Source organism: Chanodichthys erythropterus, chromosome 23 (assembly GCF_024489055.1).
Source record: "Chanodichthys erythropterus isolate Z2021 chromosome 23, ASM2448905v1, whole genome shotgun sequence".
Classification (NCBI taxonomy): Eukaryota; Metazoa; Chordata; class Actinopteri; order Cypriniformes; family Xenocyprididae; genus Chanodichthys; species Chanodichthys erythropterus.
Window position 1 is genome coordinate 12567665 of NC_090243.1, and position 12250 is coordinate 12579914.

General features: G+C 35.5%; 1 protein-coding gene across 3 annotated transcripts in view; it reads right to left on the reverse strand.

Annotated features, from left to right (window-relative positions):
• The window catches only part of prkag2a (protein kinase, AMP-activated, gamma 2 non-catalytic subunit a), a 77328-nt gene extending 67463 nt beyond the window's left edge, over nucleotides 1-9865 (reverse strand). Inside the window, exons 1-2 of one of the 3 annotated variants that reach the window (XR_010893746.1) lie at nucleotides 9119-9252; nucleotides 2169-2237 (exon numbers count right to left, since the gene is read on the reverse strand). Coding sequence is in view for 2 of the 3 variants with exons in the window: in XM_067377472.1 (XP_067233573.1) it covers nucleotides 2169-2237; nucleotides 9119-9199 (150 nt within the window). In the remaining variant the exon portion in view is untranslated. Of the gene's footprint in view, nucleotides 1-2168; nucleotides 2238-9118; nucleotides 9253-9839 lie in introns of those variants that run through there. The other 2 variants (XM_067377472.1, XM_067377473.1) reach the window with 2 other exon arrangements.
• Between the last annotated feature and the right edge of the window lie 2385 nt (nucleotides 9866-12250).

A 12250-nucleotide genomic window follows, 5' to 3' on the forward strand; every position in this document is an offset into this window, starting at 1 on the left:
GAATTACCAGATCATACACAGCTCACTACAATACTGATCTACAAAGGCAAAAGATGAAAACTTTGATTTGATATCAGTTTTCACACTACACTTTCTCTGAATTGAAGCAGTTGAGCCAAAGTTCCCTGTTATAGGAAAGATTATAGTCTAAGAGACCGGATTTCAGTCATAACTAAATTTTAACTATGTGTAGCATTTTGCCTTTGAGGGGCAGAATACACAGGGCATCAGTGATGACTAAGTAAATTGCATAATTAAAACAAAGCAAATGTGCGATACACGTGTGTGCAATATGTCAACAGTCTTTTAAATGACTTTGGAATAATTTCTTGCTCGTTTAAATCATAACACAATATTGGAGAACTCAGTCTCTGGGATAACGCATTACAATGCATGCACGATTACTTTTTTGATGTAAAGTTACGTCTTACTTTATACATGTACACATTAGTATTTGAGTTACTTTATATAGTAATGCACATTAGTGTTGCAAAAAAGTACTTAAGTACCAAGTCGGTTCTTAAATTTAAAAAAATTTGATGTTTTGAGCACTGTTGAGCGGATTCGTAAACACCTCTGATTGGCCATTGTGTTCACATGCTCATCAGATATATCTGTGATTGGCTACAATGATCAACGCTTTAAAAACATGTTGTAAATGGACATAAGTCTTCACCGAGCACTTACACAGATACACACGGCATAAAGTGATGCACATTAGTGTTGCAAAAAAGTACTTAAGTACCAAGTCGGTACTTAAATTTAAAAAATTTGTTATGTTTTGAGCACTGTTGAGCGTATTCGTAAACACCTCTGATTGGCCATTGTGTTCACGCTCATCAGATATATCTGTGATTGGCTACAATGATCAACGCTTTAAAAACATGTTGTACATGGACATAATTCTTCACCGAGCACTTGCACAGATACACACGGGCGCGTTTGAAAGCAGCTCCCGCTTTCAAACACTTCCGCGTGCTTTCAAACGCTCCCATGCGTTGATCATTGGAACCAATCACAGATATATCTGATGAGCACGTGAACACAATGGCCAATCGGAGGTGTTTACGAATCCGCTCAACAGCGCTCAAAACATCACATTTTTAAAAAGTCGGTGCTTTTGACAACACTAATGCACATTACTTTTCAGTTTAATTACTTTGCTTAAACATTTATTAAACTACTAAAGTAAAAGTCTCTCTTCTCAAGAACGTATAGTGACTTAGACATTCGCACTCATGCATGGGCGGAACAAGACAAAAAGTACAAATGTAACAAAACATTACTTTCAACTTTCAGTTGTACAGCAGGTAATATAACCTGTAACATTAAAAGGTTGGTGATGGCATATCTTTGATAAACACTAGGAAAAAAGAAACAAAAGGCCTGGAAGAGAGTGAGCCTCAGCTAGGTGAGAAAAAGTCATGCAAAATTAACGTAGCATATTAGTTTCCGTAAAAAATAATGGTTACACTTTATTTTAAGCTGACATTGTTACATTGAATTTACACAAATAAGTAATACTAATTAACTACATGTACTTACTATTGAGTTATGGTTAGGGTTTGGTTTAGGGGTTAGTTACTTGTAATTATGCATAATTTATTGTTATTACTATAGTAAGTACATGTAGTAACTACGTCACCTTAAAATAAAGTGTTAAAGTAACTAAGTGACGTAATTAGTTATTTTTTTAGGGAGTAACGCATTGTAACGTAATTGTAACGCATTACTTTTATTTATTTATTTTTATTTTTATTTTTTTTTATTGACAGACAGACAGATGTACAGACTATAATAGTGCAGTGACCAACAATCTAATAATTCCATAATTCCAGAAGTGTAATAAAAATGTGTAAATGTATAAGTGTGTGCGTGTGTGTGTGTGTATATGCCCATTTATTACTATTGTCATCACCACTACCACCACTCACCCACCATCACCTATGTTGCATTAGTTCTTTTTTTTTTTTTTTTTTACGCATTACTTTTAAAAGAATATTTCCCCAACTCTGCTGAAACCAATAATTTAGCTATAATACTAATAAACACACACACACACACACACATACATTAAAAAACGCTTTTCACAATAGTGATTGATTTCAAAACTGAACAAAACTGTGTTGACTGTTGGCTCAGCCTTGTGAGTGTTTTGGTTGTGTTACCTTGCGCACGCCGTCCTTCACATGTTCCGCATCTCCTTCCAGGAACGGCATGGCAAAGGAGCTCAAGTCCTGAGGAGTACAAACAAACATAATGATTGAGCTCTTTAAAAATCGCTTTCATGACTGTGGCATCTCTCATTCACTCCATAAAAATAGACATAATGAACAAATCACTAATCTACTGTTGCTTACTAACTAGATCAAAGGTTAAGCTCTGCAGTACCCAAAAATCACAAGGAATTATACAAATAACAGGCCGAGAGGAAAGAGAATAAACAGTTTAGACAGTTTAACAGAAGCACATCATATGACAGATGGACACTCGGTGGGTGATCCATCTAACCTGTACAAAACCCCACATGCCCAACCAGAAATACAAGAACAGTTTGGAAGAAGAACTCACAGCGGATCCAAAACGTCTCCACTGTCCTCCTTCTCAAAAATCCACCGACTTTTATAATCAACATCAATCAATGTAGCATTGTGCGTACTTCTTTCGGACATCACCGCTATGTAATGACAGCAGTGGTGGAAAACATCTACACAGCCTCTGTCATTTAAACCGGTTTTTAAAGTAACATGATCTCATGTGACCGCCCTGCAATTTTTTCCCGGTCTGTGCGAATGTATGTGTAACCTGTAATGCACAGATTAAATCAGGTATCACTTAACCCTGGAGATCGGACAGTGTTTTCCAAGAAACTCCAATGGGATCAACAAATTTTTGTTCTATGAAACAAATAGTTTTACCAGGCCAGCTATAAGAACAAAGTTAAAATAAGATAATTGTGGTCTACAACCAGAATAATTCTAGAACAACATTTGCACAGCTAAACGAAGAAATTAAGCACAGCAGTTTGCAAACTTACACACGGGTTCTTCAGTTCTTCGTCCATTTCGCAGCTGTAGAATCTTGCACCTAGTACCTAAAACTCACTTTGGCAGTAACCTAAAGCTTATTAAATTCTCAGAATTCTCTGTAAATGCAACGCAGTGACATTTCAAACAACAGCAGAGGCCTTACACAAACCACAGAGTCACTGAAGTGCATTAACTTCATCCTCATTACACAAGCCGCTATTGTACTGTAGCCACACAGAAGACGCAATTGTTTGGCAGCCACTCTGTATATTTGAGGTACCATGCAGTTTTAAATCCCTTCACTAGCCTGACTTGTAACCCATTACACACAGAATTACTGTAACTGATCACACATTTTTTTTTTTTTTTAAAGTTAGTGAAATTTTTATAATGCACTTTTCTTACAGTACATCCATTTACTTACAGAAAACAATACTGTTATAAAGCATTAGTGGTTGACTGATATGGTGTTTTCTATGGTTAATTACCTAAAAAGAAGGCAAATAAAGGGCAATTAATGACTTTTTTGCTATCTAGGGATAGTTCGACCAAAAATTAAAATTCTGTCATCATTTACTCACCCTCAAGTTGTTCCAAACCTGTATGAATTTCTTTCTTCTGCTGACCACAAAACATATTTTGAAGAATATGGGTAACCAAATAGTTGACGGGCCTCACTGACTTCCATAGTACTGGAAAAAATACTACGGAAGTCAATGGAGCCCATCAACGGTTTGATTACCGATATTCTTCAAAATATCTTCTCTTGTGTTCAGCAGAAGAAAGAAACTCATACAGGTTTGGAACAACAAATAATGACAGAATTTTAATTTTTGGGTGAACTATCCCTTTAAATATAATCGACATTATAATGTTACGATGCATAAATTCACATGTAGCATTTAGGTCAAAATCAGCCAACGACACCTTGAACCTTTCATGTTTCTCAGTACAAGTTCTACTTTTAATCTCATTGTTATTTAATTTTTTCCTCAAAATTTTAAAATGTCAAAACTGGCTAATCCTTCCCCCGTCTCCTTCATTAAAACCATCCATTACGGCTTGAGTCATGTTTCTCCTCAACATGCAAATCTTCTCTTGTCTCACAACGGGTCAGTCATATCCATGGTAACAAGACTGACTTTCAAAGCCTGAGACAGCATTTCCACTCCCAGCTGATAGAAATGTGAGTGAAAGCCAAGAAAAAAAATCAAACCCATGAGTTAGAATTCACATGAACGTCCTAGAAAATGTTTCACAATTACTTGAATGGTTTGATTTCAACTTCTGATGAAGTTGGCCAGATGTATTGTTAAATGCCACATGTCATTTACCTTATCTCCCAATGTGCAAACCAATCAACACTAAAAACACATCATCCTTCTTACAGATAGATCCGAGTCAGTTTCCTTCTAGAAAAGAAGGACCACAGCCAAAGTAGAAAAGCCATCTGTCCTGTAGACGGGGAGCTCAAGGCACCCCGCCTCCATATCCTTGGAGCCCAAGACCCGATTACAAGCCCATATTTGCAGGCTAAAGATCAGGACAAAATATTACCTCTGCAAACAAGCACTGGAAAGTGATCAAATAAATCACACCCCCTCAGATTCACAGAGTTACAGCTGTAGCGATCTTGTATCGAGATGCAAGCACTCGGAAATCCCGTTAGGCGAATGCAGGATTACTCCAAGGAGCAAGGACAGTCATAACTCACTGATATGATACAGCACCTCCCCTCAGTTACATGGAGGTCAGTGGGACAGGTCTGGGGATGTGTGTGTTTATACCTAAATATACTTAAATACAGGAAGGTAACAAGGCTGGCTTGCAACTCAGTCTGTTTGTGTATGGATAAACAGAGAAAAATACAGCGCAGGTAATGACTAAGGGAGAGCTGCAGAAAACCATTTTAAAACATGACAAATCATAAAAAGTGCATCAGGCAAGTCCAAGGCTGCATCTCACGGTTGCCATGAGTCAAAAATGACAAATATTTAACACCATATGTGAATATAGAAATTATCATAGATACAAAATACAAGCGCTTGTGATGCCTCTTTTAGTTTGTTAGTGTTTAAAGAACAATATTTGAGACTTGTCACTTCCGAAAAACACTCATTTTAATTTTGTGGGGTTTTTTTTGCTTGTTTGTTTGTTTGTTTTTTAGATCTGGGGCCCTGCAAATGTCAAAAGGTATAGCATAAAATCATAAAAATCACAAAAATGGTCTCAGAAGACATCAAAAACATGGGAACCCTTATGAAAAAGAAGTACACCTTTTAAAAGAGCACTTATTATGGAAATAATATACTTTCTTATAATATGTATAAAGGGTTAGTTCAGCCAAAAATGAAAATTATGTCATTAATTACACAGCAAAATCCCCAGAGTTAAATCAACTCTGCTCAGATTACATATGGTCCCTCTTTAAATAGTGTTAAAATAACACTCAAGCAGAGTTAAATTTAGTTAGATAATTATGCAATTAATTAAGTAATGATTGCGCAGTAGTGATGAACAGCTGCTGTTAACAAGCAGAATCACTGAAGAAATAAAAAACACAAGAACTACAAGTGACTTAAGTCACAGCCTTATTCATTTCTTAATTATCTCCATAACTTTAACTCTGCTTCAGTGTTACTTTAACACTATTTAGAGAGGGACCATATGCACTCTGAGCAGAGTTGATTTAACTCTGGGGATTTTGCTGTGTACTCACCCTCATGTCATTCCAAACCTGTAAGACTTTCGTTCATCTTCGGAACACAAATAAAGATCTTTTTGATGAAATCTTAGAGTTTTCTCTCCCTCCATAGCAGATACTGAAATTTTGACGCTTCATAAAGTTCATAAAAAGATCGTAAAACTAATCCATATGAATTTGAGTTTAGTCCAGATTTTCTGAAGAGACACTGATCGCTTTATATGATGAACAGATTTAATTTATGCTTTTATTCACATATAAACGTTCATCAATGCACGCATCAGTTGTGGTAAACGGAAGCTCAAGCATGTTTGTTTGACATGCGAGAACCAATGAGGTTCATTTTCGTGTGTGTTTGTTCTCACGCATCAAGCAGGTTCGGCTGAGCTTCTGTTTATGTTCGCTGATCAATATTTATATCTGGATAAAAGCCTAAATTAAATATTTTCATCATTATAAAGCGATCGTGTCTCTTCAATAAATTTGGACTAAACCGCTCAATTCATATGGATTAGATTTATAATCTCTTTATGAACATCAAAGTTTCAGTAGCTGTATGGAGGGACAGAAAGCTCTTAGATTTCATCAAAAAGATCTTCATTTGCATTCCAAAGATGAACGAAAGTCTTACAGTTTGGAACGACATAAGGGTGAGTAATTAATGACATAATTTTAATTTTTGGATGAACTAACCCTTTAAGTTTGAACTGAATGTAATGTTTTCAGACACTTAATTGCATGTTATTTACAATTAAATAAAAATGTGTGATAGTTTAAATTGATATTAAATGCAATTAGAGATTAAGAGTTTTTTGACCCACTTAAGTAGGACTATGTCTTTATAAGTAATTTCATAATTACTTTTATTGTCTTTGAAATATGAAGTGAACTGTGGAATATTTCGACAAGCATTTATAGTAAACTAAAACATACTTTAATGTACTTTAATTTTTTTTAATATATCTAGTTCAGTCATGAAACTATAGAGGGCGCATGCTGATAGGTCCTTTACATGCAATCTGCAAGCAATCACATCATTACCACATGGCACACTCTGATTTGCATCTGCTGATCCTGCAGCCAATGAGATAGCTTTCTTAACATTTGAATAATCAGGTTCATTGTTTGCTATAAGCTAGTCCTGCAGCACGCCATCTGAGTTCCTCTGAACCCCTCCACCTTCCCCAGCTCCACCTGCCTAGATCTGCTATAGGATTTATGCATGTCTATTTATGCAGCAGCAGCATACCTTACATGCTCACAGCAGTGTGTCTGTGGATCTATTAGCATTAACAAGTCCGTACTTGCTCTGCAGCAGCAATAATCAACAGCAGCGTAGCAGATCTAGTCCACCAAGACCAAATACATCGCTATATTCAATAACATGCTAAAACTATATACCCTTTTCACAGACTATATTGTAAATCCTGCAAAGTATTTTACATTTTCATTTTTTTTTTAAAAACGTATGTACATTTATAAAACACTATACTTAGTATTATATTACATTTGCATCAAAAACTAGTCAACTACATCATGAACTACATTTACAAAAAAACGCTGCTGTGAGGGTGTTTCTAATACAGCAGCAATGGAAGTGATGGTAAAAATTACATCTTTCTCTCTTCTGACTGCCATTATTAATCGCTCTCTATTTTTTTTCCTCTTTTTGAAAGTTGTGAAAACACTATTGTGGAGTTTTTCTTTTGCTATTTGAACAAATGGAAACACAAAAAATATATTTAATGTATTCGCTCATTCACCGCTATAGAATTTTACCCAACTATGACGACTTCCGCTTCTGAGAAACCCGGAAATGTGAAAAGGGTCTATTCTAAGTTGTCATGATTAAAATACTTTTAAGATTTGAAGTACGCCACAAGTGCACATTCAATACAAATAAGTGCACTTCTTTTTCACATAGTAGTATGACATTTTAAGAATCTCATTACTACACTATTGCTAAGGAACACTGAAAAAGCAAACATAAACAGCAATCAGAAAGACATATGTGTCTATTTTTGTGTTAATTCAGAATGTAGGGAAATCACTGAACCTATTCCTTATGTACACAAAAGTGCATGCGGGTTTATCCGGGTTGATTACGTCCAAAAGTATGCGTGTACGTAATAACAATGCTGGCTTTGTGACCTTTAGTTCAGTCATTTATTTACAGACATTTATTAAGAGTAGTAAATGTGGTTAAATATACCCTAATAGTTCACCAATTCAAACTTGAATGACTATAAATGTCATATTTCAATATTTCAGGGTTTATATTGGACATTTTATGAGTAATAAGAACAGTCTCAGCCCAGATTTTCATATTAAACCTTGATACAAAATAGATAAAAACCTTACAAAAAGTCACTATAAAGAGGTTTATCAGCATATTACATCTCTACATCACACGGCTCAAGATTGTGTACTTAATAAAATATGGCTGCAGCGGAAACCATGGCACATATTTCACATATACCTGTTACAAGGTCAGGAAACTGACAAAAATGCCACGATGCAACAAATTATGCAGTGATGACAGAACCTGCTGATAAATATTGTTTATATATTCATGGGATTATTCAGTAATGACACTGATCTGATAATGACACTAAACAGCTAATTAGCAGGTGATTACTGTTAGTGGCTCCAGCAGTGACTTACGGTTTCATCACAGCTTGAGCTGACTAAACCAAAACACTGATTATTGTGCAGGGATTTCTTTTTAATCTAATAATTACACTTACTTCTTATGCTATGCTATTATTTTATTTGCAAAATAATACACTGGAACCCTGACATAGTGTAAACTTTCACACCTGTCATCTGTTTCTATACAGGATCAACACTGATCAGTATTAGTTCATAAAAAGCCTGTGTATTTCCATGAACATTTGTTCAGAAAAACCACAACTTGTGGTTCTTTAAGCCATTAGAAATGACGACTCCATGTTTAACTCAGTCAGGTGTGGTCAATTGAAATATGGTCGACCTGGTCAAAACATATTCAGTGCTATTTATGTGAATGTGGTTGATTTGAATATGAGTATGCTGTTTAGGACAGATAGCATGATATTAATTCTCAGCCATCTCAGATATGTCAGATATGTACAGACAAATACTGTCAAAAATAAATAAAAATGGTATACTATATAACAGAAAAGACAAACAGCCTGTTTAAATATGAATATATTCAGTAAACACTTTTGAAATAACCTTTTGAAAAGTCAAATCAATGTTGCAGCTCATTTCACAATGTCATTGCAAAACCTTTGCGAGTAGAGAGAATATGAATTAAATTTATATTGTGTTTGTATCATGCTCCACAACTTTTGGCTTTAAATCTGTGGTAGAAGAAAATCAGTATCGTCAGATAAGAACTTACAGGCATGTGTATCCGAAGCGATCTTCTTTTTCTGGTATCTTTCTTCTCATCTTTCTTAGAATCCATTGCGGTGCTGCCCATTTCCCAAAATAACGTTTTTGTTCTTTGGCAAAGGCTTATTTAACTCTGGCAAGGATAATAAAATCCATCGCTCCTTCTTATGAGAGCAACAAAATAATAATTATCAGTAATTATTAAAATTTCGATTTTATCAGCATCTCGTACGAAATGACACTAGGGTCATTTCTTTCGGTTTCTGAAAACTAACACTTGCACCTTCGTTGAAAAAAAAAAAAAAACTTGCACGCGAGAGATCTGAAAAGGTGAAGAGGATAAGATGCTCCCGGTTCTCTGTGTGGAAGCATCAGTGCGCGTGTGTATCAAGCATGATGAAAACCGCGCCGCATCTACCTGTCAGTCAAATGACGTAGCGCACAGGGGGCTGGGCTACAACGCATATTTATTTAGTTACTACGGTTACAAGCGCGGATGCTGCAGTGAGAAGTAGGTTTATTTCGAAGGTAGGGAGAAACAAGACAGGTTTATTTTTGAGTCTTTGCTACAAAAAAATAGTGACTGAACATATTCGCTGGAAAAATATATGTAGCGAGGCATAGGGGCAAATTGTAAATTGTCACATTGTAGGCTAATAATAGAACCTGCAATTAAAGGGTTAACATTAGTTCACGCAAAAATGAAAATTATGTCGTTAATTACTCACCCTCATGTCATTCCACACCCATAAGACCTTTGTTCATCTTCAGAACTAAAAAAAATTGATATTTTTTGATCAAATCCGATGGCTCAGTGAGGCCTCCATTGCCAGCAAGATAATTAACACTTTCAGACACCCGGAAAGCTACTAAAGACATATTTAAAACAGTTCATGTGACGACAGTGGTTCAATCTTAATGTTATGAAGCGACAAGAATACTTTTTGTGTGCCAAAAAAACAAAATAACGACTTTATTCAACAATATCTAGTGACTGGCGATTTCAAAACACTGCTTCATGACGCTTTGAAGCTTTACGAATCTTTTGTTTCGAATCAGTGGTTCGGAGAGTGTATCAAAATGCCAAAGTCACATGAACCATTTAAATTTCTTAACACTTATGATGTAACACGTTTACTGAAATCACGTGACTTTGGCAGTTTGATACACACTCCGAACCCTGAAAACAAAAACTTTAAAGGGATAGTTCACCCAAAAATTGAAATTTGATGTTTATCTGCTTACCCCCAGGGCATCCAAGATGTAGGTGACTTTGTTTCTTCAGTAGAACACAAATGATGATTTTTAACTCCAACCGTTGCAGTCTGTCATTCGTATAATGCATGGCAATGGGAACTTCATCTATAAGAGTAAAAAAAAAAAACACATGCACAGACAAATCCAAATGAAACCCTGCGGCTCGTGACGACACATTGATGTCCTAAGACATGAAACGTTCGGTTTGTGCGAGAAACCGAACAGTATTTATATAATGTTTTACCTCTAAAACACCACTATGTCCAACTGCCTTCCACATCCGGTTGGTGAGGTCAGAAAACGCGCTCTGGTGACGGAAGTGATCTCTCTCGCTTTGCTTCAATGAGTACTAGACATCACTTCCGGCGTCAGGGTGCATTCAGACCTCACTAACCGGATGCTGAATGCAGTAGGACCAAAGTCCCTTTAAGACAAGTCATTTCACTCTGCGGCCATCTTTGAAACGCCTTTCGGGCATCCTGGGCATCATGCAATCTCTTTGAATGGGGAAACATCAAATTCTGCAAAGCTGTTCGCCAACCTTACGATTAAATTTCATATTTGAAATCACCAATGAAATCTAACAACAACCGGATCATAAATTTAGTTTCTAAACGCTCGAATCATGACAACAAACTGTATTTTTCAGGCTGGCTCAAGCTAATGCGCATGCGCAGACCTGAATGCACCCTCTTCGGAGGCGCGCGTCTGACTGTTTCTGCATTATACGACTGACAGACGGCAACGGTTGGAGTTAAAAATCATCATTTGTGTTCTACTGTAGAAACAAAGTCACCTACATCTTGGATGCCCTGGGGGTAAGCAGATAAACATCAAATTTTCATTTTTGGGTGAACTATCCCTTTAAGTCAAAATGTACCTTCATGTGTGATAACTAGCCCCAGTCACATAAAATATATCTTTCTATATTTATCAATATAGATATAATAAAAGATCTGAAACACCTTAAACAACAAATGTTGGGTTGAATATTAACATCTATAAATAAATTCGAAATTTAATAAGACATGATTTATTTTATTTGAAGTATGCAAAAGTCAAAACACTCCATGATCTATCTATCTCTCCTCTACTATTAAAGTCTTATCTAAATAACAAGCAGGTGAGCAGAACTCAAACATAGTACACTACTGATGTTACACTGCCATCTAGTGATGATAACTAGTTATGCAATGAAAGAAAATTACTCCAGAAGAATTTTTTCTATTCACACTGAACTAAAGTTATTTAAAGGCCAAGTATTAGCACATATAGCCTCTCATTTTTACCATTCAACACCTGTCTAGACAGACAGACAAGACAGATAGATAGATAGATAGATAGATAGATAGATAGATAGATAGATAGATAGATAGATAGATAGATAGATAGATAGATAGATAGATAGACAGACAGACAGTAAAGATAGATAGAACTAGATACATTTATAGATAGATCAACAGATAGATAGATAGATAGATAGATAGATAGATAGATAGATAGATAGATAGATAGATAGATAGATAGATAGATAGATAGATAGATAGACAGACAGACAGTAAAGATAGATAGAACTAGATAAATTTATAGATAGATCAACAGATAGATAGATAGATAGATAGATAGATAGATAGATAGATAGATAGATAGATAGATAGATAGATAGATAGATAGATAGAGACAGAGAACTAGTTAGATTTATAGATAGACAGGTAGACAGACAGTAAAGATAGATAGATAGATAGATAGATAGATAGATAGATAGATAGATAGATAGATAGATAGATAGATAGATAGATAGATAGATAGACAGACAGTAAAGATAGATAGAAATAGATAAATTTATAGATAGATAGATAGATAGATAGATAGATAGATAGAT